At 46.4% G+C, this 20115-nt stretch overlaps 1 protein-coding gene across 1 annotated transcript; it reads right to left on the reverse strand.

The window, feature by feature from the left end:
- Window positions 1-1913: 1913 nt before the first annotated feature.
- Window positions 1914-19428, reverse strand: LOC108937228 (trinucleotide repeat-containing gene 6A protein-like). The gene is made up of 23 exons (XM_029254269.1): window positions 19285-19428; window positions 18040-18085; window positions 15439-15526; window positions 12206-12507; window positions 12000-12047; window positions 9280-11508; window positions 7607-7750; window positions 7327-7499; window positions 6873-6950; window positions 6709-6760; window positions 6464-6594; window positions 6195-6308; window positions 5930-6067; window positions 5531-5611; window positions 5058-5448; window positions 4768-4896; window positions 4504-4665; window positions 4269-4409; window positions 3944-4045; window positions 3630-3845; window positions 3455-3528; window positions 3232-3371; window positions 1914-3139 (listed from the first exon to the last, which is right to left on the reverse strand). Exons 5-23 carry the CDS (start codon window positions 12043-12045, stop codon window positions 2800-2802), a joined length of 4881 nt encoding a protein of 1626 aa, XP_029110102.1. The 5' UTR covers window positions 12046-12047; window positions 12206-12507; window positions 15439-15526; window positions 18040-18085; window positions 19285-19428; the 3' UTR covers window positions 1914-2799.
- Between the last annotated feature and the right edge of the window lie 687 nt (window positions 19429-20115).

Below are 20115 nucleotides of genomic sequence, written 5' to 3' on the forward strand. Positions count from 1 at the left end.
ACTCTAAGTATTAAAATGGGCCACAGATAAAGGCAGGAAAGTGGAGGAGGGAGTATAACAACCTGGAGGTTCATCCGCTGCTCTCCACCTCTGGGTCTAATTCTGCAACATAACACGCAAGCATCAATTTGGTAGTGAAGATGCGGTCCTTGGCCCTGTGCTGCAGGACCAGAGTAGCTGGAGCAGGCTTGACACAGGCAGCGGGTGAAGACACATGTAAAGCTTAAGAGGGAACTCTGAACGCCGTTGTCGTCCTAGGCGACACATGGGGTGAGGAAAAGCAAAAGCGCCCAGAACATCCCATGGTCAAACGCTACGGAGGACAGCATAAAGGCGTTCCAAAGTTGAGGAATCTGGTCACAGACACTACACACATTTTTTTCTTTAACTTCCCAAAAAAAAATAAAAAAAGCAGCACTAATCAAAGCGTTGGAGCAGGTTGACCTGGGATTGCAAGTTTGGACCGCCAGCTGCTGCGGCCAAGAAGAAGCCAAAAAAATGTGTACAAAGCAGGAAGGACAAAATCCCACCACAGCAGACCAACCACGCAGCCTTCCCAGAATGCACAGCTGTGCTGCTGTTCAAGGAGTACAAATACAGTACAATAGTTTGATACATACACCAAGTGCAAATCCAAGGCTTCTCCTAGTATTTTTTTTTTTTTTTTATAGTAAACCTGGCTTGTATGATCCACTTCACGTTTAATAAAGATAATGCAGACTCTGGAATTAAGTAAACAAATATTTTGATTTATATTTGGTACAGCATGAACATAAAATGGTTCAATACTGGCATGCATCTAGAAAAATCTGGGTAATACTCTGCATTTAAAAGAAATCGTTACCTGGTCGTAACAACTTAAAATTTTTAGAATGTTCTTTAAATAAAACTTACAGCTAAAAGGGGGGGAACTAAAAAAAAAAAAAAATAAAAAAATTAAGGTCCATGGCTTAGCCTAATGCTTACACCTCCCTCTCTGAAGCATATAAATTGTGCATCACAGTAACTAAATCAGTATTGCAAATATTTGTAAATCTATGTACACTGTATTTAAAATGCATTCAAAAATGCATTTGCACTACCAGCACTAGTTTACATTCACGACTGTTCTAGCTTTCCGCTGCTCCTGGGCTAGAGGTTAGAGAACTGAGCAGCCAAAAGATGAATTAATATGGTTAAGGATCTCGAGCGCTCAATACGACCACATGACACACATTACAATCATATTCTATTTGTAAACAGGTAAAAAGCCACTTGACTTGCTGCATCTTTGAAAACTGTCAGAATCAAGGCAATGAAATGTGGGCCACTTTGACTTTTAAATGATCAGCCAAACAAGTTTCTGTAAATACCATTTGTGGCAAGTAGAATGAGAACTGAGAATGATGCATCTGCAGTAATTTCAACATTTAAAAACATCACGACAAAGTGATTCTGTTCGCCAAATACTTGGCTACAGTATGCATAGTTGTTGATATCAGGATGTTTCGCTCCCGAATCTCTACAGTACGACAGCTAAATATCAACGACAAGGGGCAACCGAAACACTCGACAAAAGTGACAAAGGAAAATAAGCTACAGCAATTCAGCAAGCCGTCAATGAAAGCGGCGAGTGGAACGTATCCAGCTTAAAGCAGTTATTTGGCAGAGAAGGAAAACAAACGTACAAGTTTACCACTATTAACATCAGTGCTAAAAGCCAGATTTTCCTACAAGAAGTTTCTGCAGGGAAACTGTGCCTTTCCTGAGATCCATGCCCGTTATTCAGACAAGAGGAATAGATTCAAATAAAGAGGAGGAAAAACAAACAAGATGGCTGAACACTGATCAGTATTCCCAGAGATAGAAAGTTTTGTCTTCATCATCACATTTTTTTTTTTTTTTTTTTTTTTTTTTTTTTAAATCTTTTCTCTTTTTTGTTTTTTTTTTCCCCCCCCCTCACTTTTTGGGGTTTTTTTTTGTATTTTATGCATTTCAAAATGAAGGAAGAGCAAACACTTTCCCTCTAAGTCTGTAAACAAGAGGGCCCCTCAAAAAGGTCCTCCAAACCAAACTGAAAGCCTTTGTGAAAGTGCTGTTGCGCCTCAGACTGGCGGAGCAGCTCTCCGAGTCACGCCTGTGGCTACAGCTCACACCGCAGGGCTCAACCCTTTAGTCTTCCAACACAAAACTGGTGCAATACTTACTCTCCTCAACATCAGACATCATCCTATGTCAGCATTTGTATCTTGATCGCGAAACTCCACAATACCATGGTAAGGTAGGGTGTATGTCAAGGCATAGTAGAGCATGTACACTAAGAACATCCTTGAGTAAACGACTAAGTGGGAACATCTGGCTCCCTCCATATTGCAGATTATACTGAGGAAAAAAAAAAAAAAAAAATTCAGTGCAAAGTTGAAAGCTCATTCTCCACCAGCATCAGCAAACTAAAAAATAAGTAAATGGAATTCAAATAAACATTAATTGAGCTTGTTTGAAGCATATTCGTCTGTATGAAGAGCACTGCCTGGAAGTGTAAATATATCCTTTCACATTTATAATATTGGCCTGCATGATTCAAGTATTCAAACTGATATGTTTTGGGCTAAAACAAATGTGTTAAGCTGGGTAGAAAAGCGTAACTGGTTTCCACAGGATGGCCCCAGCGTGTGCAACGGCAGGGCAGCTCCTTGGGGGATGGGGCAGTTCCACTAGTGCCATTCGTGTTCTTCACATCACACCTTTAACGTTATTGTTATGGTTATTACTTGTTACACACTGAGGTCACAGTTCTGGAGCTGGAAGGTGTGAGCTGCCTTACATCCCGTCCCCACCTCCCGTCAAGTGGTCAGGGAGGAAGGATGCAAGTGGGGAGGAGCTGGCCATGCCCCGGCTCTCCCCGCCCCCAGGGTTCCCCCACAGGCTCGTGGAATAGTTGGGAGCCCCCCAGAGGGGGGAGGCCTGCAGATCCCCAGCACCGCTCCAGTGTCCGGGATAGGGATGACTGCCGTCCATGGAACTACCACGGCCTGGGGGGACGCCGAGGGCCTGCCAGCCTGGTGAAGTGGTCACTGACGACTGGCCTTGTGCAAAGAAACGGCTGACCTCCTCCTCACCGGCAACCTCAGCAAGAATGGTAGTGTTCCCTAAAACGCACCTGTGACACAAGAATGCGACAAAGTCAAAAAATGTCCAGAACAATCTGGCTGCAGTGTTCCTCCTCGACAAAACAGGGGAGGGTGTACTCACATGTGCAGAGATGTCTGTGCCTTGGCGGCTTCCTCCTTCGAACTGTAGCAGACGACTGCATTGCCGTGAGGCAAGTTCAGGTGGAATGTCATGAGGGGGCCATGCTGCATGCACAGGGTCCTCAGGGTGGAGCCGTCAATCTGGAGAGACAAACCGGGTAAGAGACATATGGGCAGCTTCAGAGGGGCCTTGCAAGGCATTGCTGCAGCTGGAAACCACCAACCTGAGGGGTGAGATTTTTCAGAACAAGCCAGTTGGTGGCTGCCCTTCCTGAGTTGCTGTCACTCCAATTGGAACCTGCAAACCACACACACGTGAGTTTGGCTGCTATGAGATCTCAGGAAGTCAGGACACCACCCTCTGCCAACCCTGCACGATGGCTCCAGCCATGGACTCACCAGGTGTGAACCTAGAGTCGGAGCCCCCCCAAGTCCCAAGACGCAGAGGGCCGTCATCCCAGGGGGCAGGCTGCTTCTGGCCTGTGAGGCCAGGTGGTGGTCGGGATGGAGTGGAGACACTCCTGGAGGGCAGCGGGACCTTCCACAGCTCATGGGCCAGAGAGGAGTTGGCGCCAGCTCCAGATGACCAGGCAGACTTGGAGTCACCGCTTCTGGCTGTGGGTTCAAACAAAGTTGAAGTGGAAAACTAAGAAAGAGAAGTCAAAGAAATGCTGCCATCCTTGGCCATGCTAAGCTTCAGCTTTGTCACTGACCTGAAATGCTTTGTGCTGTGCTGCTGAGAGAACTGCTGTAGGCACGAATGGATGACCAGGCACTAGTTGAAGGCAGCGTGGTGTTAAGAGAGGAGGTTGACCCTGGGAGAAAACAAAAACGTGGTGTCAAACCACGTTTACTCCTCCGTATCACCACAGGCAGCAGCTCTGCATGACTGAACACATGTAAATCCTCAACCCTAGTACCTTGCTAAGGAACTTTCATGTTGAGGAACTGATCTGATTCTGAGTTGCAGTTACTATTGCTATTAAAAAAAAAAAAAAAAAAACACACACGCGCGCGCGCGCACACACACTCACATACCATTGTTTCTGTCCCTGAGGTGTTCAACGTCCCGGACAGTATTGATGGAGAGAATGTTCATCACGCTGCCGGGAGTGACGTACGGGTCAGTTTCAGGGTCAATGTTTGGATAGCCTTTCCAGGGCTCACCGGGCCGAAATTCTGAGGGAACAAGAGAACAGCTTTTTAGCTCAACTTCAAGGGACTGAACATTAGGTTATATAGGACACGCATGCTGAACGCACCCAGCACCCACCTGGTGGCCAGCTGGCCTGACTGATACCATGGGGAGATTTGGCACGGGTGGACCAGCTGTCCCCCACTGAACCAGGTGGGCTGACAGGGGAACTGCTGCCGTTGCGGAAGTCGTACGAAATAAAAGCAGGGTCCTCCAGTCTGAGCCCAGAGGAGAGTGCACCTGGTGGTTGCAAAAAGAAACTAACTTAATGGTGGCAACCACCTTCACATCTTCACCTCAGCACTGAAGTCACGAACACTAGTCACGGAGAAATGCACTTGCCAGGTTTGCCAGGGGTTGGATCTAGAGGGGAGCTGACGGACATATCCAATGCTGTCCACTTCTTCAGCCGACTCTGTGGCTCCTTAAAGTTGATATCCAGATTATTGACATTCAAGCTGGAGCTCAGGCCTGATATCAAATGGAAAGAGGTTTGAGCAGTGAGAACGGTTTATTACCACAGTTAAATCATAGAACGTCCACATTCACATTCCTCCTTCAGTCTGTCTGTATGTAAATGGTTTAAGAAATGCAAAAGAGATAAACAGTGATAGAAAGAGTGGGTGTGTTACCTCGGGCAGATGCTGTAGTAGTGTCAAGGGTGGTGAGCGGCCTTCGTGTCCGAGGCTGGATAGGTGACTCGGGGCATGCAAGACCATTGTTCAAGAGGCTGTGGCCATCCGATGTGAGCATTGGAGTAGGGGGTTTGACAGCCTGCTGCAGCAGGGCCTCAGCCTGCCTCAGGCCACTGTGGATGGGGTAGCTGCCCAGGGGGAAACTGGAAAATGCTCCAAGTGTGTGCTGCTCTCTAGACGGCTCAGACCCTGCCTGGGGCACCAATGTCTCCATGTAGGAGGCTAGTGCTGACGGAGGCAGTGGAGAACTCTGCCTTTTGGGCTGAGGGGGGTCGAGGTGTCGCGAAGGTGCTGTTAATGGCTGAACATTAGAGCCTACAGACCGACCCTACAGTGGGAAAATAAGCATGGTCAGACAGGATCCTCAGATAGCTGAACGTGGCAAATCTGAGAAAAACAGTACTGTTTACCTGCAGATCTGGCTGCTGACGACTCCCTACAGTCATGTTTCTCTGCTGCTGCTGGATCTTCTGCTGCTGCAGTAGGAGGCGCTGGAGAGTAAAAGAGCCTTTGATAGCAAGGTTTCTACTGTACCAGTGCCAGCTTGCTTCAGTTATACTGACTACAGCCAACTGGTGAAACAAGGAACAGCCAGCAGAGGGCTCCAGAGAAGTGAGGAGGTCAAAGCTAGCACTAGCACAGGAGTCACTTGTCAAACTACAGTGCTTCACATAACCAATTGTTATATTAATATTCTCATGTACTGTGCAAAAGTTGCACATTAAAAGTCCCTACATGTTATTTGTAAAACCTGCTCTTGTATTCTGTATTCTTGGGTGATTTAAACACAAACAGCAAGTTGACCATACCTGCAGCTGGCTAAGTTGGTTGAGTTGGTTGAGTTGGCTGAGTTGGCTAAGTTGGCTGAGCATGGCCATCTGCTGGGGTGCCAACAGAGGGCCAAGACCACCACTGGCAGGGGGATACTTCAGTAAGGATGCTGGGACCTGCAATGATGGGAGATACATTACAACCAAGATGAATGAAATTCAAGACCAAAGGCAAGAAATTGAGTTAAGTGGTTTCTACATCACAATGAGCACACTGGGCTGTAGAGGGAGATACTAGTACAACCTGAGAGGGAAGCAGAGGAGGCACTTGACTGCGCAGGTTGGGCTGAGAGGGAAGCTGCTGGGAGGCCCTCCCAGGCAGAGCTGTATTTCCACCCCCAAACACAGGGCTCATGTTCTGGAAGAGTAGGGAAAGGAGAGATTATGCAAAGCACCTACAACAGACACCCTGCACCATGCTACCAAATACAACAGTATCAAGTGTTATTGGTAAAAACTAACAACACCATCTTTATTGGGTGCATGAACTGGCTTCTCCAAAGCTGCATTCACCTTGTCAAAGTAGGGGCTGCGATCATCTTTGGCCATCTGCTGCCGTGTCCCAACCCCTTTCCTCATCATGCCATTGTACTCCAGGCTCTGTCCGTGCTTCTCAACATCCATATGCTTGTCGGCCAGCACTCCTACACAAGTGCTCTGTTAGCATCCCTTGGTCTCTCCCAAACTTGTCCAATCCATTAAAAAAAAAAAAAAAAAAAGCGCAACAATACCAAGAAGAGTAGACGTGATGTACTCACCACCTGCTATCTCCATCCTGTTGCTTCTCATGGCCTCCTCAGAAGGCTCTCTCTGAAGGACACAGCGAAGGGTGAGCAACATGTATTAGCATCCAGCTTCTGCCCTTGTGGACATGCTGCATCCATCTTGTCCCAGAGAAAGTATTGTAGGAATTTGTACTTACTGTGAAATTTATGTCGTTGAATTGTTTTGAAAACTGATTCATCCAAGTGTCATCTGGCTTATTCGTTCCTTTGTTGTACTGTGGGGAGGGGGGGAAAGTGCAAGAAGCTGCTAGTGGTACCCAACAACCCTGGCATTTCTAATTCAACTTGTAATTCAGCATGTAATTCAACAACTTCAAGAAACGTATAAGAAACAGCTTTCCTTCACGAGTGAAGAAGTTGGACGGCTGGTAGTGCTGGTGTTTTACAGCTCCAGGGCTATGCATTGCCTTGCAGGGTCAAATCCAGCTGAGTGTATGTGAAGTTTGCACATTCTCAGGTTTCCTCTGGGAGCTCCTGTCACCCCCCCACAGTCTAAAGACGTGTTTCAAGTGAACTGGTTTCCCTAAATTGTCCTTTGTGCGGATGCGCGTGCGTGCGTGAAAGAAAATAAAATCTATAGCTGTGCAATACCTTTGGACCAGCCTTCTTTGTGCCTGACCAACTGCCAGTCTGACTCATCTCAGCTGAAGTGTTATTGCTCCACATCCCAATTTCCACCTCCTCCTCTGGCTCCCAACTTGGGGGATGGGCACCAGGGGCAGGAAGTCCCTCACCCCCCCAGGTGTCTTGCGCAGGTTTTGGACCTGGAAACAAGAGGGGTGATCTATTAAGCCTCCATTGTCTGTTTCAGGTCTCCGCTGTCCTCCACACTCACTGGGTTTCTACTGTGACTACGGTTCCGCCGATATACCTGCCCATCCGCAAGATGCAGGCTCTTCCCAGCTCGCACCCGTGTCTACTGGCTTACCCCATGCCGAGGTGCCGTTGTCAATGGTGACCGGAACAACCCACGAGGACTCGCATTTCTGTGCTGTTTCGTATGGTTCCCCCCAACCTACACACAAACATTTCATGTTAATCAACAGGAACAACCGCTTGTCCCAAGCAGGGTCCCAGAAATACAGGGCACAGGGCTGAGGTGGTACACCCTGGACAGAATGCCAGTCCATTGCAAAGCACCCCAAGCAGGACTCGAATCCTGGACCCACCAGACAGCGGGCACTGGCCAAACCCGCTGTGCCAAAACACCCCCCCCTCCTTTCATGTTAGTTTAGTAACCAGTCGCAGCCAAATATTTGCATGAATGGCCTTGACAATTAAGACCACCAGGAATTTCAGGAGTCCTCAATAGACTCAGCTTTCATTTCAGGAAATGCCATTACCACATGACAGGCTAGTAAAAGTACTTTTATCAATCCCTGGTACAGATGACAAGGCAATCTTCCACCAACAAATATGCTGATGCTATGAAACCAATCAAGAGTAATAAAAACAGGAGCAGAGCGATGCAATATTCATACCTCCTCAAGTCAACCTGGCAGACAGACCCAACTGAGGACACGTGCAGTTAATATTTAGTCTGCATAAAAACTACTTGCTGCACCTCTCAAAGGTCTAGCTACAAACAACAGAATAAACTACAAGTCAATAAGTTGAGACACTGCAAATATTTACAAATTTGTAGTTGCATTTAGTTATTCATATTTCTGACATTTTCTCCAAGGTGACTTACAATAAACCGGTATACAATGTGACCATTGTACACTAAGCTACTTAATTTATCCAATTACACAGCTGGGTAATTTTCACCATTCAAGGTTCAAAGTACCTTGACCAAAGGTGTTTCAGCAAGAGCAGACATTCTCCAACCACAATGCCACCTGCTGCCCCAGACTTACACAAATAAACTGGTTTTACAAAGCACACCAACTCACATTACATTTACATCTCATTTGCTTGTAATACTTCTTGGTATTTTTTTTAAAAAAAAAAAGTTAATTGTAGAATGAACTTGGGTAAAGGGAAATGTCACTTCCATGTACACTTATGCAAGTTCCGCTTATGCTTAAACTGTATTTGAGCAGAACTTTAAACTGCTGAGGACTCTGCCCCCTTAGGTTCAGCTTCCCAAGCACACGCTGCATTCCCTCTGTAAAAATAGCACTGTTAGGAGGTATTCTGCAGCTCAAATAGCAGACACATGACGGCAGCATCAGCTGGGAAGAAATTCAAGCTTGTTTTTCCCCCTTCTCGGCCAGTGTGCAACCTCAAACCCTACTGCTCCGACAAAGCTCTCTCTATAGCATTTGTGAAAACCTAACAGCCAAAGGAAACTGCCCTGTCCCTGCTATCTCACTAGCGCTGCATTTGTTAGTTTAGCAAAGTCCATGGATGGCTTTAAAACTGGGATAAAGCACAGCTTGGCAAGTGTCACCAGCACTCCTGAGAAGGGGGCGCTGCTGCGCATGGCACATTCTTTAGGACTAAGGTAATCCTTATTAGGCTGTACCAAGACACTGAAGGACAACTTGAAAAACAGAGGGCTGAGGGCCTGGGCATCTGGCCAGGAGGAGGCACACTTACTTGAGCTGGAGGACTTTGCTTTGCTGGATAAAGAGCAGGGGGGTGGAGCAATCTCTGCTGCCGGTGCAGTGTGCTGAGGCTGGGCTTTGGGCAGCGCCGTATTAAGACCACTGCTTGCGTTCCACATGTTTACATTGCCACTGTTGTACTTGCTGGGGTCGCCCCAGGCAGAGGTGCCATCATCAATCTCCATCTTGCGGCGGATAGACTCAGGCGAGGGCTCCTCCCAGCCTGTGGGCTCATTCTCTCTAGGTGGTGATGGCATGGGTCCCCCCAACCACCCTGAGGCTTTGCTCTGGACCCCTGAAGAATCCTGCATCCTACACCATTCTGCAGAACTGCAGGAGGCCGTGTCCTCCCCCCAGCACTGGGTAGACTGTTTAGGATTCCCATTCTCCACGCCACCTTTATGCTGGCCATTATCAAATTTAGTGGCATCGCTCCACACAGACACACCGTCACTTCTGCTGGGGGCGCGCCCCTCGCTGCTGCCGTCCCAGGTACTGCCAGTGCTGCCATGGCCTGCCTCGCTCCAGCCAGACCCCGAGCGGTCACTGTCGCTCTCCCAGCTGCCGGAACCTGGCTTCTGGGGTTCAACCCAGTGGCCAACCCCAGCCCATTCCTCACCCCCAGCAGGAGGCACCCATCCTTGCTTTGATTTTTGCCCGTTGCTCCAAGAGCAATCCCCCTTATTGGACCCCACAGCCTGGCCATTTTTAACTGATCCTGATGCAGTCAGCGCATCCCCCCAGCTATCCTGTGCACTGGAGCCTTTGGTTCCTTTGGCTCCTGTACTGATCTCTGGCTTTGTGCGAGTCTGTAAAGCAGCCAAATCCCAAGCATTGTCCTGTCGAATTGGGGTCTGGCCCCAGCCTGTGTTAGACAGGACACGGGGGTCAATATCTCCCCTTGAAAGCATGCTCTGCACCAGTCCCGATGGGCTGCTCCCCTTCTTACGAATGCTGCGGTGCGTGTCTCTCTCTGTGCGGCTGCCTACGCTGCTCTCACTGCTACCTTCACTTGCCTCCACAGGCCTGGGCCAGGTGCTAGCTGAGCTGCTACTGTGGGATGCGGCCCCCCCTCTGCCCAAAGCATCATCTTCCAATGACCTCCAGGCGCTCGTTTGCTTCCCGGTGCCGTTATCACCTTCGCACAGCCCAGCACTGGGGAGGGATGTCCACTCGCTGTTCGAGGACCTTCCGCCAGCATGTGACGTGACAGATGTTGAGGACGACGATGAGACACTTCCCCAGGGATGTTGGGTTGCAGCACTGCCTGCTGACCAGGACAAACTTGGAGAAGACTTAGGTCCAGACTCCCACCCCCTATTAGCGTTATCACTGCTCCTGCAAGAAGCAGGGGCACTCAGCCCTGCTTGTGTGAGAGAGGTGTTCACAGTGTCAGCTGCACTGTGGTCTTCTGGGGGGGTGGCACTCTTCTCTCCCCATGCTGCGCCACTTCCTCCCTCACCAACACAACTAGAAGCCGAGGAAACATGCCATGTGGACGGTTCACTCGTCTGCGCTGAACTGGTAGAGTTTGGTAAACTAGAGGTTATCACATTAGTAGTGTTTGGTCCGTTTGTCTCAGTGTTAAGGTTTAAAGGTTTTCCACTTGTACCGTTGGCTGCAGGCTCAGTGTTGTCATCCTGAAGGGTGTTCCAGGCCACATTCGAATTGCCTAAGGGCCCGCTGCTTTGTGTTGCACTCCAAGTGCTGAGGCTGGTGTTTGGGGCCGAGGTGCTGGGGTTCATATCCCGATTGGCTGAGGAGCCAGTGGAGCCCCACGGCAGCGCCTTGCTGTGTCCTTCATTAGCCTGTGTGCCCAGGTCGCTCTCTGAAGACCCTTCACATGTGCTTCCTGCTGGACTCAGGCTTACACCCCAAGGTCCTCTCAGGCTCCCGCTGCCGGTAGGGTCACTGCCACCAGCCAAGCCAAAACAAGTAGAGGGGCCGTGGCTCTGCACACTGATGCCAGAGTCGTCTCCACCACTGCAGCTCCCTGAGGCTGTCCCATGCAAGTTCCTCTCAGACCCTGTGCTTGAGGCAGAGTCACCGTCCACGCATTCAGAGGTCAATTCCAAGTTGCCATCGCGGATCACAGGCCAAGACTCTCTTTCGCAGCCATGCAGCACAACATCACACCAGGGGATGTCAGAGTCGCTCCCAGGAGAACCAGTACTCCAAGAAGGATTTTCGTACTGAGCACCCAAGCTGCCATGGCTCAGATCTAGCAAGATGGAGGTGGAGAAAAGGCAGGTGAGGTTCAGTAGCCTGGGGTGCAAGTAGACTGCTAGCATCCAGATGACAAAACAGTTTGCTAAGTCAGATGAACTAAAATCTGAATTAGATCACAAGCAATACAAAGGTGCTGATATATACAGCATGGCAGAAAAGTGAAGCAAGTTTTATTCCCACCAATTAATATATCACGTTATAGGTAGACTGAAGGATAAACTGCCCAAAGCAAATCTGCCAATGGCATGTTGAGTAATACATCAAGGACCATGCAAATTTATAATTAAATTTTCAATATACAAATAAAACTTAAGATATCACTATACTAGAGATACAGCACAGTATTAAAGAAACTGGGTCAGCTCAGCTGTTTTCTAATCCAGACAGCCAATATGTCCTTCACATATGTGTACAAAAAAGTAAGAGGAAATCACTTGGATTTTGATTTAAAAAAAAAAAAAAAAAAAAAAAAAAAAGATTCACCTGTCTGGTTAGGAGAGTGACTGACTGAGTCTCGAATGGGTGCCATGCCTACAAAACAAGAGTAAGACAGAGTGAGACTGATACAGAAGGAACAATGAGACTAGACTTTTAAGACTGAAAACAATGGATGTGCAGTCAAAGGATGCTATTGAGACACACTGGGTGCTGTTAGCAATTTAGAGAATTAAGCCATTCAACACCAGTACTTGTGGGCAGGATGGAGTTGGCAAGGCTGTGGAGGGGGCCCTCGTTGGCTTGCAGCGTGGCCCCCAGCTGGCCGGAGGTGAGCCGTGTCCGGGTTCCCAGGGCGTCGGCAGGTCCCAGGAACAGCGACTATCAGCGTTTCAACTGTGGGGGGAGGGGGGTGAGGCAAAAAGCTTGGTTCGGCTCAGGGCTTGAAGCTGGGCGGAGCACAGTTGGCATCGCTGGTGGCGTTGGGCGCAAAGGGGAAGCCGCTACGCAGGCTGGCGCTGGGTCCGGGTCAAAACGGACCCAATATGTTCTGGCACTGAATGGACACAGACACCAAAGAAATGGCAAAGGTCAGGAATAAAAAAGTTACATAAGAGTCATGAAGTAAATACACACACACACACACACACACACACACACACATTTTCAGAACCGCTTGTCCCATACGGGGTCGCGGGGAACCGGAGCCTACCCGGTAACACAGGGCGTAAGGCCAGAGGGGGAGGGGACACACCCAGGACGGGACGCCAGTCCGTCGCAAGGCACCCCAAGCGGGACTCGAACCCCAGACCCACTGGGGAGCAGGACTGTGGTCCAACCCACTGCGCCACCGCACCCCCATGAAGTAAATATGTAAATGAAAAATGTTTCAGTAGGTATAGAAAAACACCAATGCACTGTTGTGTGTTGAATACAGAAAAATACATTACAAATTGATTTCACAAGAAAACAGACCATCATCAATAATTGCTTGCCCAATGCAAGGTCATGGTGGTCCAGAGTCTCTCGGAAGCACAGGGCGTAGGGCTGGGTACAGCTTTTTTGGGAAGTCAGTCCATTGCAGGGCAATCAATAGCTATGAAGCACAAGTGCCACCATGCCATTACAGATGAGGTGTTCCAGTGGAAGCTTACAACAAATAGAACACAGAACTGTACACACCCTGTCCTCGGACCAGATAAACCAATGCCCTCACACACCCCCACCCCAACACACAGCCACATGTAGCACACTTAAAATTAAAAAATAAAAACTGTTCTACTACATTACAGCTGCAACACTTGACCCCCTCAGCTCTGCTCTGACAACTTGCTCAAAGAGCAATCTTACTTCAGAAATTGGACTCATTCAAAAAGATTTAATGTTGACAAAAAGATGGAGCTTTACAAGAGTGGGTTGCTACTTTTGATTTTACATTTGCTGAAGCAGTCTCCTTACTTATTGCCTTCACTATACACGTCAATGTCATTAAAAGAGAAAAACATCTCCATATTCCCTCCCCTTTCCAGCAATTTAAAGTCCAGCCTGAACCAGCCCATATAACCCCAGAAGCTGCGAAACACGCACACAAAGAAAAATGAACTGTTGCTCACACAGGAAGATGAAAAGCTCTTTAGTATCAGCGCTTCTCACGAAGACACTGTGCTGGCAGCAGTGCCACTTGCAACAAAACACAGACTCATTTTACTCTCTAGGAGAATTTTGAACACGCTGAGCAGCACAGCAACAACTATAGGATACGGGTGGGAGGACCACAATTTATGGGAGACTGGCACTGGATTAAAACGGTGAGCTGGTTCATGCACACTGCATGTCTTCTTAGGTTAGCAGGGCGTTTCAACTACTTCCCGTTTGAACACAACAGGTCTGAGGAATGCTAACACACAGGAAGCAGGGCTTTTGCACCAGAGCCGGTGGCACAGTAATTACTTTAACCACAGAGAACATTCAAAACCTGGAAGGACTCTTCATGCAGTCCTGACGCTCAACAGCAAACAAACTCCAGGCTTTTTAAGTGCCTTTCTCCATGGCTGGCTTTGAGATACCCTGACCTCATCCCCATTTCATCTGAACACATTAACAAATGTCTGGAGAAAGTAAAAAAACTCAAACCCTACTTAACCTGAATCACACTGTAAAAATTACCCAGCTGTATAAATGGGCAAATCATTGTAAGCAGCTTAGTGTACAAACCAAACACTGTAAATCACCTTGGAGAAGGTTTTGGCTAACACAATAAATTAGCACCTACAGTTGAGATTAATTTTAAAGCTCTAATGACCAGACAGCATATGGGAAAGATGTTCCGTATAAAGGTTAGTTAGATGAATAAGACATTTTAGCTAAGGGTCGTCCATAAACACCCTGAGCGTGACAAAGAAAACTCTGTGTCTGTGCAGCGCGTCTCCCATCAGTGACTAACCCCAACCCTGAGCGCAGCTGTCGCCTGGTAACAGCCGTCGGATTTGGTAAACAAACCTAGCCGCCTAGATTCTTGCTCAAAAGCAGAGCCAATGAGCTTGGGAGAAAGGTTTCCATTTTCAGACTTTCCTGGATGTGAATACCACTGCCCTTTACACTATTACAAATGCCTGTCAAAAAAAAAAAAAAAAAAAACCTTGAGAACTGAATTTCAGGGAAGCATACGGGTTGTACTTAAACCTGTATGGAGTCACTAGTCTCTCCAGCAGTTTTGTTATTCCACTGCTGCTCTCTAAAAGTACCCAAGAATAAACATTCAGATGCAAAAATGATCCTGGGTAACAACTGAGCCATCCTCAACTGGAAGGTCTCCAGTGACCTATGTGACTCACTAATGTTATACCAGCCACATGAACACATCACTGATTACAGGCGATATTTCTGCAAACAGATAAGAGATGAACTCTTCGGACAACAACTCAATGTGCCATGAAACAAATGCATGCAGTTTAAGAAAAAATGCACCTGTCAAATAAAAAAAAAAAAAAAAAAGATCCTGCAGCTGAGGGGAAGGAAGATCAATACTGCCTGACGAAAAGTAATTAATGAAAGCATCCTTAGTTGCTAAAATATGCCAATGCAATCAGATGTGATTCCAAAGTTATTATAGGACTGAAACCTCAAATTCATAACGTACCTCTCAACATCGACAGAAGAACAAGGAGGGAAAGCAAAAAGGGTGGCTAATGCACGACTTAAGACACCGAGGCTCTGGGAAGGATGCACAGTAAACATGGTCAAAACATTCAAGAACCCGGACTCACAGCTACCACTATCATTCCTTCCAGACCCTTAAACATGTCTTTCCAAACAACAATCTTGACTAACAAGTAGATAGCTCCAGTTAAAAGAAAAGGAAGGAAAAAAAAAAAAAAAAAAACTGCAATTGCCCATTGCAAAAGCCCAAAAAAAGCTCTTATTACAGAATTCAAAATTTAAATTAAATTCCTTAATTCTAACATTATGATCTTCAGGAAGCACTTACCTTTTCAATCCAGCTTCTTCAAGTGTGTCTTCCTTTACCTCTGTCCTATCTTCCATCAACTGGGTCTTCCTTCCCTTGTATGGTTACCCTAAAGAAAGGAAGTACAGACACCACAATGAACAAACTGGTTTGCCTCCTCTTACACACCTACAGTGATGGCCGCAAATTCCACTTCAGGACATCGCAATGCGTCCACTAACGCAATTAAGGAGCAGGAGAAAGCTGCATCTAAATCTTCTTAAGAGATTACACCGCTGAATTACTGCTCTATAAACAGCAACTCTGCATATACTTAATTTCACACTACTCTGAAAGTTGTCTTGCAAGTCAAGCTTTGCACAATCGCCAATCCACATAAAACTAATTTCAATTTCAGGTATGTATATTTCAGCACTGAGAAAGTCATGAGAAGTTGCCCTCGTCTTGCACTCAGCTCACAAATCATCACTCTTTGCTCTTAACACTGAAAATTCCTTTCATCTTCTGAAGAACCCAACCCCACACACCCTCTGCGTTGGGTCTGGAACATGAGGCCAAGGCGGAAGGTGCAGCATTCAGATGTTCAATCACCCACACAGCTAATCACCATATGTCTCGTGCCAGCTGGAGCAAAATCTCTATAAACAAAATCAAATAATGTTCTTTGACTAGTTTCTTCACACCCAACAGTCCAAACCTGAAAACCGGGCACTGCCATGTCATCTAACTTTCCCACTAGAGTCTTTAAAAAAATAAAAATACTCTGAGGTCCTAAATGATTCTGTTCACCATATCTAATGTGATCAAAATAATGTAGCAGCAGTCTCAACCACTGTGATGATAATGTATACATTTCAATACGAAAGAATGTAAAGGACGTACTTCTCCAATCCTAACCATGACACCCGAGAGTCACTGAATTACAAACTCACACGTTCAACAGGCCAAAGGTACACCCAGACCTCCCCCACCCCATGACAATGGGTCCTGCCTGACCGCTTCACAGGAACACCTGAGACAGAACAGTAAAGGCTATTTACAAAAGAATAGGCACCATGGGGTGCCACCTCCAAAGGCAGGCCTTTTCATCCCTGCCAATATGTTCATTAAGGATGTGAAGTCTTGTAGGTGTTGATAGGTTCCACAGATGGAAATGAGCTCAGCTCAAAGGGTAAAACAGTGCTGTGAGCATAACATGCTTCAGTTAAATGCATCTATTTAACTGATGCATTCCTTCAAAGCAACAATTTTAAGATCCCTACAATTATTTACCCATTTATGAATGCGTAATTTTTGCTGTATAAATTCAGAGTACCTTGTTCAAGGGTACTAGAGCAGGGGCAGGAGATTTGAACCCAGGTAAAACAACTAGAAGGGAAAGGCCATAACCACTATACCACCTGCTGTATCAATCTAGAGAGCTGTAAGGAGTTCACCCTGCAAATTGCTTAAGACTACTGAAGACACTGTTTTCCTTTCTCAGTCAGGCTGTCACTATTTCAACATTGCCACGTGCAATAATTTCTGCATTTGTTACCAGGATAAAAAGCATAAATATCTGAAAATTTGTCGACCACGTCAGATTCATTAAAACACCGTCAAAGTATGAAACTAAATGCCGCTCTGGCCCCAGCTGTGCAGGACAAACTGCCGCATCTTGCCACCAGAGGCCAGAGATGGGGAATCAATTCCCCTCCCCCGTACCCCCCCCAATGCCTCACAGTCAGGCAGAGGAGCGTTTAACCAGATGGCCACCTTGACAACAGGAATCTGTTTACAGCTTGAGGAGCAGTCAACAGAGCAGAGGCAAGCAGGAGTCAACGTCACAGCCAGTCTCCCCAAAAAATGTCTCACACTGAGAGCGCGTGTCGTCAGTACAGACATGTAAAGGTCCAGTTCCGCAAACACTGACGAAAAAGGGCCTCCAAGCAAGAACTATCAAACCTTCAAATCTGCAAATGTGGCACATCTTTTTCAATATCCATTTTGTAAGCTATGTAGGGCACAAGCAATAAAATACATTACCGTACAGCATACATTCAAAACCATTTTCCTTGTGGGGGGAAAAAAATTCCAGTATTAAATCATGTTTAAATCTAATTGTTTTGAACTGAAGACAAGTGGTTTCAGCCAGTGTGTGTGTGTTTTGAACCAGTTCCACTGTATTAAACGTCCAGCACTGCATGGCTAATTTGCATATTTCAATGAGAGATTTTGCATGAAAAGAGAAGATGAAATAAAACGATGAGAGCGCTTTTCTACATATAAACACGGAAGAAAATCCCAATGGCACAAGTGGCCAAATTGTGCTTATGTGAACAGAAAGCGACATTCCAGAACACGTCGTAAAGAGCAGCACAACACATCCCTCGACAACACCGTCGCGCAGCCTTCCAGTGTGTGAGAGTTAGAAACGCATGAACAGAGACTGTGCAGTAAACCCCTGGGAAAAAGGAACATCATACTGTCACGTATGAACTGGAATAGCCAGCACACACACTTTCTACAGACTTGATCCTCACATACCATGATGTAGGACTCCAGAAAACTACAACGAAACACAATGAGCTCCTGGAAGGTTCTGTTCAGACTGCGCGGCGAGGAGGGAAAAGGGCTACTGACCTGTTTTGCTTCTCTTCAGCTTCTTTGGTGGCTCAAGGATCCAAATCTGTAAAGAATGAAGAGGAACAACATCACACAAACAGCTGAACTGCAACACTTGGTTTGCACGGCACCTTGGACAGCGAGGTCCATCCATCAAGGTTTATAAATATAAATATTTATACATGAATATTGGGGGCAGCTGGGGGCACAGCGGTTATAAATGCTGGCTCTATACTCAAGGCTTGGTTCGATTCTCTGCTCCTGACCCCCTGATCAACGTGTAAGTATACCCTGAATGAACAGTTAAAACTACCCAGCTCTATATATATGTAAAATCATGTTGTAAGCAGCTTTAGAGAAAAGGGACAGATAATTGAATAAATATAAATACTTGAACTGTAAGTCGCTTCGGAGAAGAAAGCATGATCAGCTGTATCGGAAAGTAGTGCGAAGCGCAACTGCAGACCGCAAAAAGCCAATTTTCGACCAAATATTATTACTGTTTCGACGGCGTACCACAGAAAATAATAAAACGAATTTCACATCTGTCTGGGGGAAAAAAAAAGGTGCAAAGTCAAGTGCCCTCACTTAGCCTGGCTTCGACACGACAGTGAGTGAGTCGGTCTGCTGACAGCAACCATTTTCTCCCTTTTAATAAACTAAATCATCTACACACCGGCTTATTATTCAACTCATTCATATGAAATATTTACCGGAAGTCACGTTTATTTATCTTCTAAGTATTGACTATTTAAAGTAGTATTTATTTTGCAGGTTTGTGTTGTGGGCAAGTTTTGGAGTTACGTCACGGCCAGCCGACTGCTCGAACTAACCACAAAACAAGAACCACCACCAAATTTGGCAAATCAATGTAGATTTTTTTACACCATAATTTATCAACCTTATTATACTGCGTCACAAAATAACTCGAACTTTCCTAATTTATCGAATATGGGTTACTTCGCAGCAGATCCTTATCGCGTCTTCGTTCTGCACATTTCATTTGACAAGAAAAATGAAACACAAACAGAAGCACACAAATTCTTGCGTGCAAAAAAACCAGACAATTTTAGCAAACCGGATATCGATATTAAAGATTAAAAGAAGCGTTTAAAAGCTCAAGACAGTGTGTGTGTTAGTCTCGGCGCCTAGACTAAGTGGAGCCATGTCGATTGCTGCAAGTCCGCTAGGCTAATCCTCAGAAAATAACAAAACACACACAGAACGCAGAAGACCCGAGCCGAGAAGCCGGGTGTCACTCACCTCCAAGGTCTAAAGTGCAGCGAAGCCCCAGTGAACGCAGATTATAAGGCTACGGAAAATCAAATGTGCTTGCAGCGTTCCAAGAGCGCCGCGGTTATTCGCACGGTCGCCATTTTCTTCACTGACTGAACTCCCCCTCTCCGTGGAGGTGTAACCTACAACAGGAAGAGCGTGTAGCCAGCGCGAGGGACCACTTCCTCTGCATTCCTACAGTCAGATCCAAAATGGCCGAACTGCCCCCTCTGTGGAGGTGTCACCTACAACAGGAAGAGCACGTAGCCAGCGCGAGGACCACTTCCTCCATGGTCCAACAACCAGGTCCAAAATGGTTGAAGTGCTTGTCCCTGTGGAAGTATAATAATCTACCAGAGGAAGAGCACATAATCAGTTTGAGGAACCACTTCAGTAACTATGTCCATTAATGGTTTAGTTGTGCCTTTTATTGAGGTATAACCTATAGGAAAACCATATAATGAGCAGGAGGGTACTCCTCCTCCATGCGCCAACAGCTAGATCCAAAATGTTAGCAAGAATCACCAAACAACAGATGCAAACCTCAAATGATATGTTATTAGTAAGGACATGAAATTAATAACCATATAGGCCTTTGGCATGGTGTCCTGTCAAAATACTATAATCTCACTATGTGTGTATCTGTACTCTCCTTGATCTACTCATTTATGTTTTTATACTTTAAATAATGCTGCGGGATTTAAATACTCTTTTTTTTCACTGCAAACCATCATACCAGTGATCCTGTGGATGTATCAGGGTTTATAATATAGCAGGTGTTCCTATAAGAAGTTCTCCGTCATCTTAAAATGGCCCCAC

Source organism: Scleropages formosus, chromosome 8 (assembly GCF_900964775.1).
Source record: "Scleropages formosus chromosome 8, fSclFor1.1, whole genome shotgun sequence".
Lineage (NCBI taxonomy): Eukaryota > Metazoa > Chordata > Actinopteri > Osteoglossiformes > Osteoglossidae > Scleropages > Scleropages formosus.

Coding starts and splice junctions, on each gene's coding strand:
- LOC108937228 (XM_029254269.1), bottom strand. CDS start 12,045: ATGGCACCCATTCGAGACTCAGTCAGTCACTCTCCTAACCAGACAG. Junction 11,509..11,999: donor TCACTCTCCTAACCAGACAG/GTGAATCTTTTT, acceptor CCATCTTGCTAG/ATCTGAGCCATGGCAGCTTG. Junction 7,500..7,606: donor TGCATCTTGCGGATGGGCAG/GTATATCGGCGG, acceptor TCTTGTTTCCAG/GTCCAAAACCTGCGCAAGAC.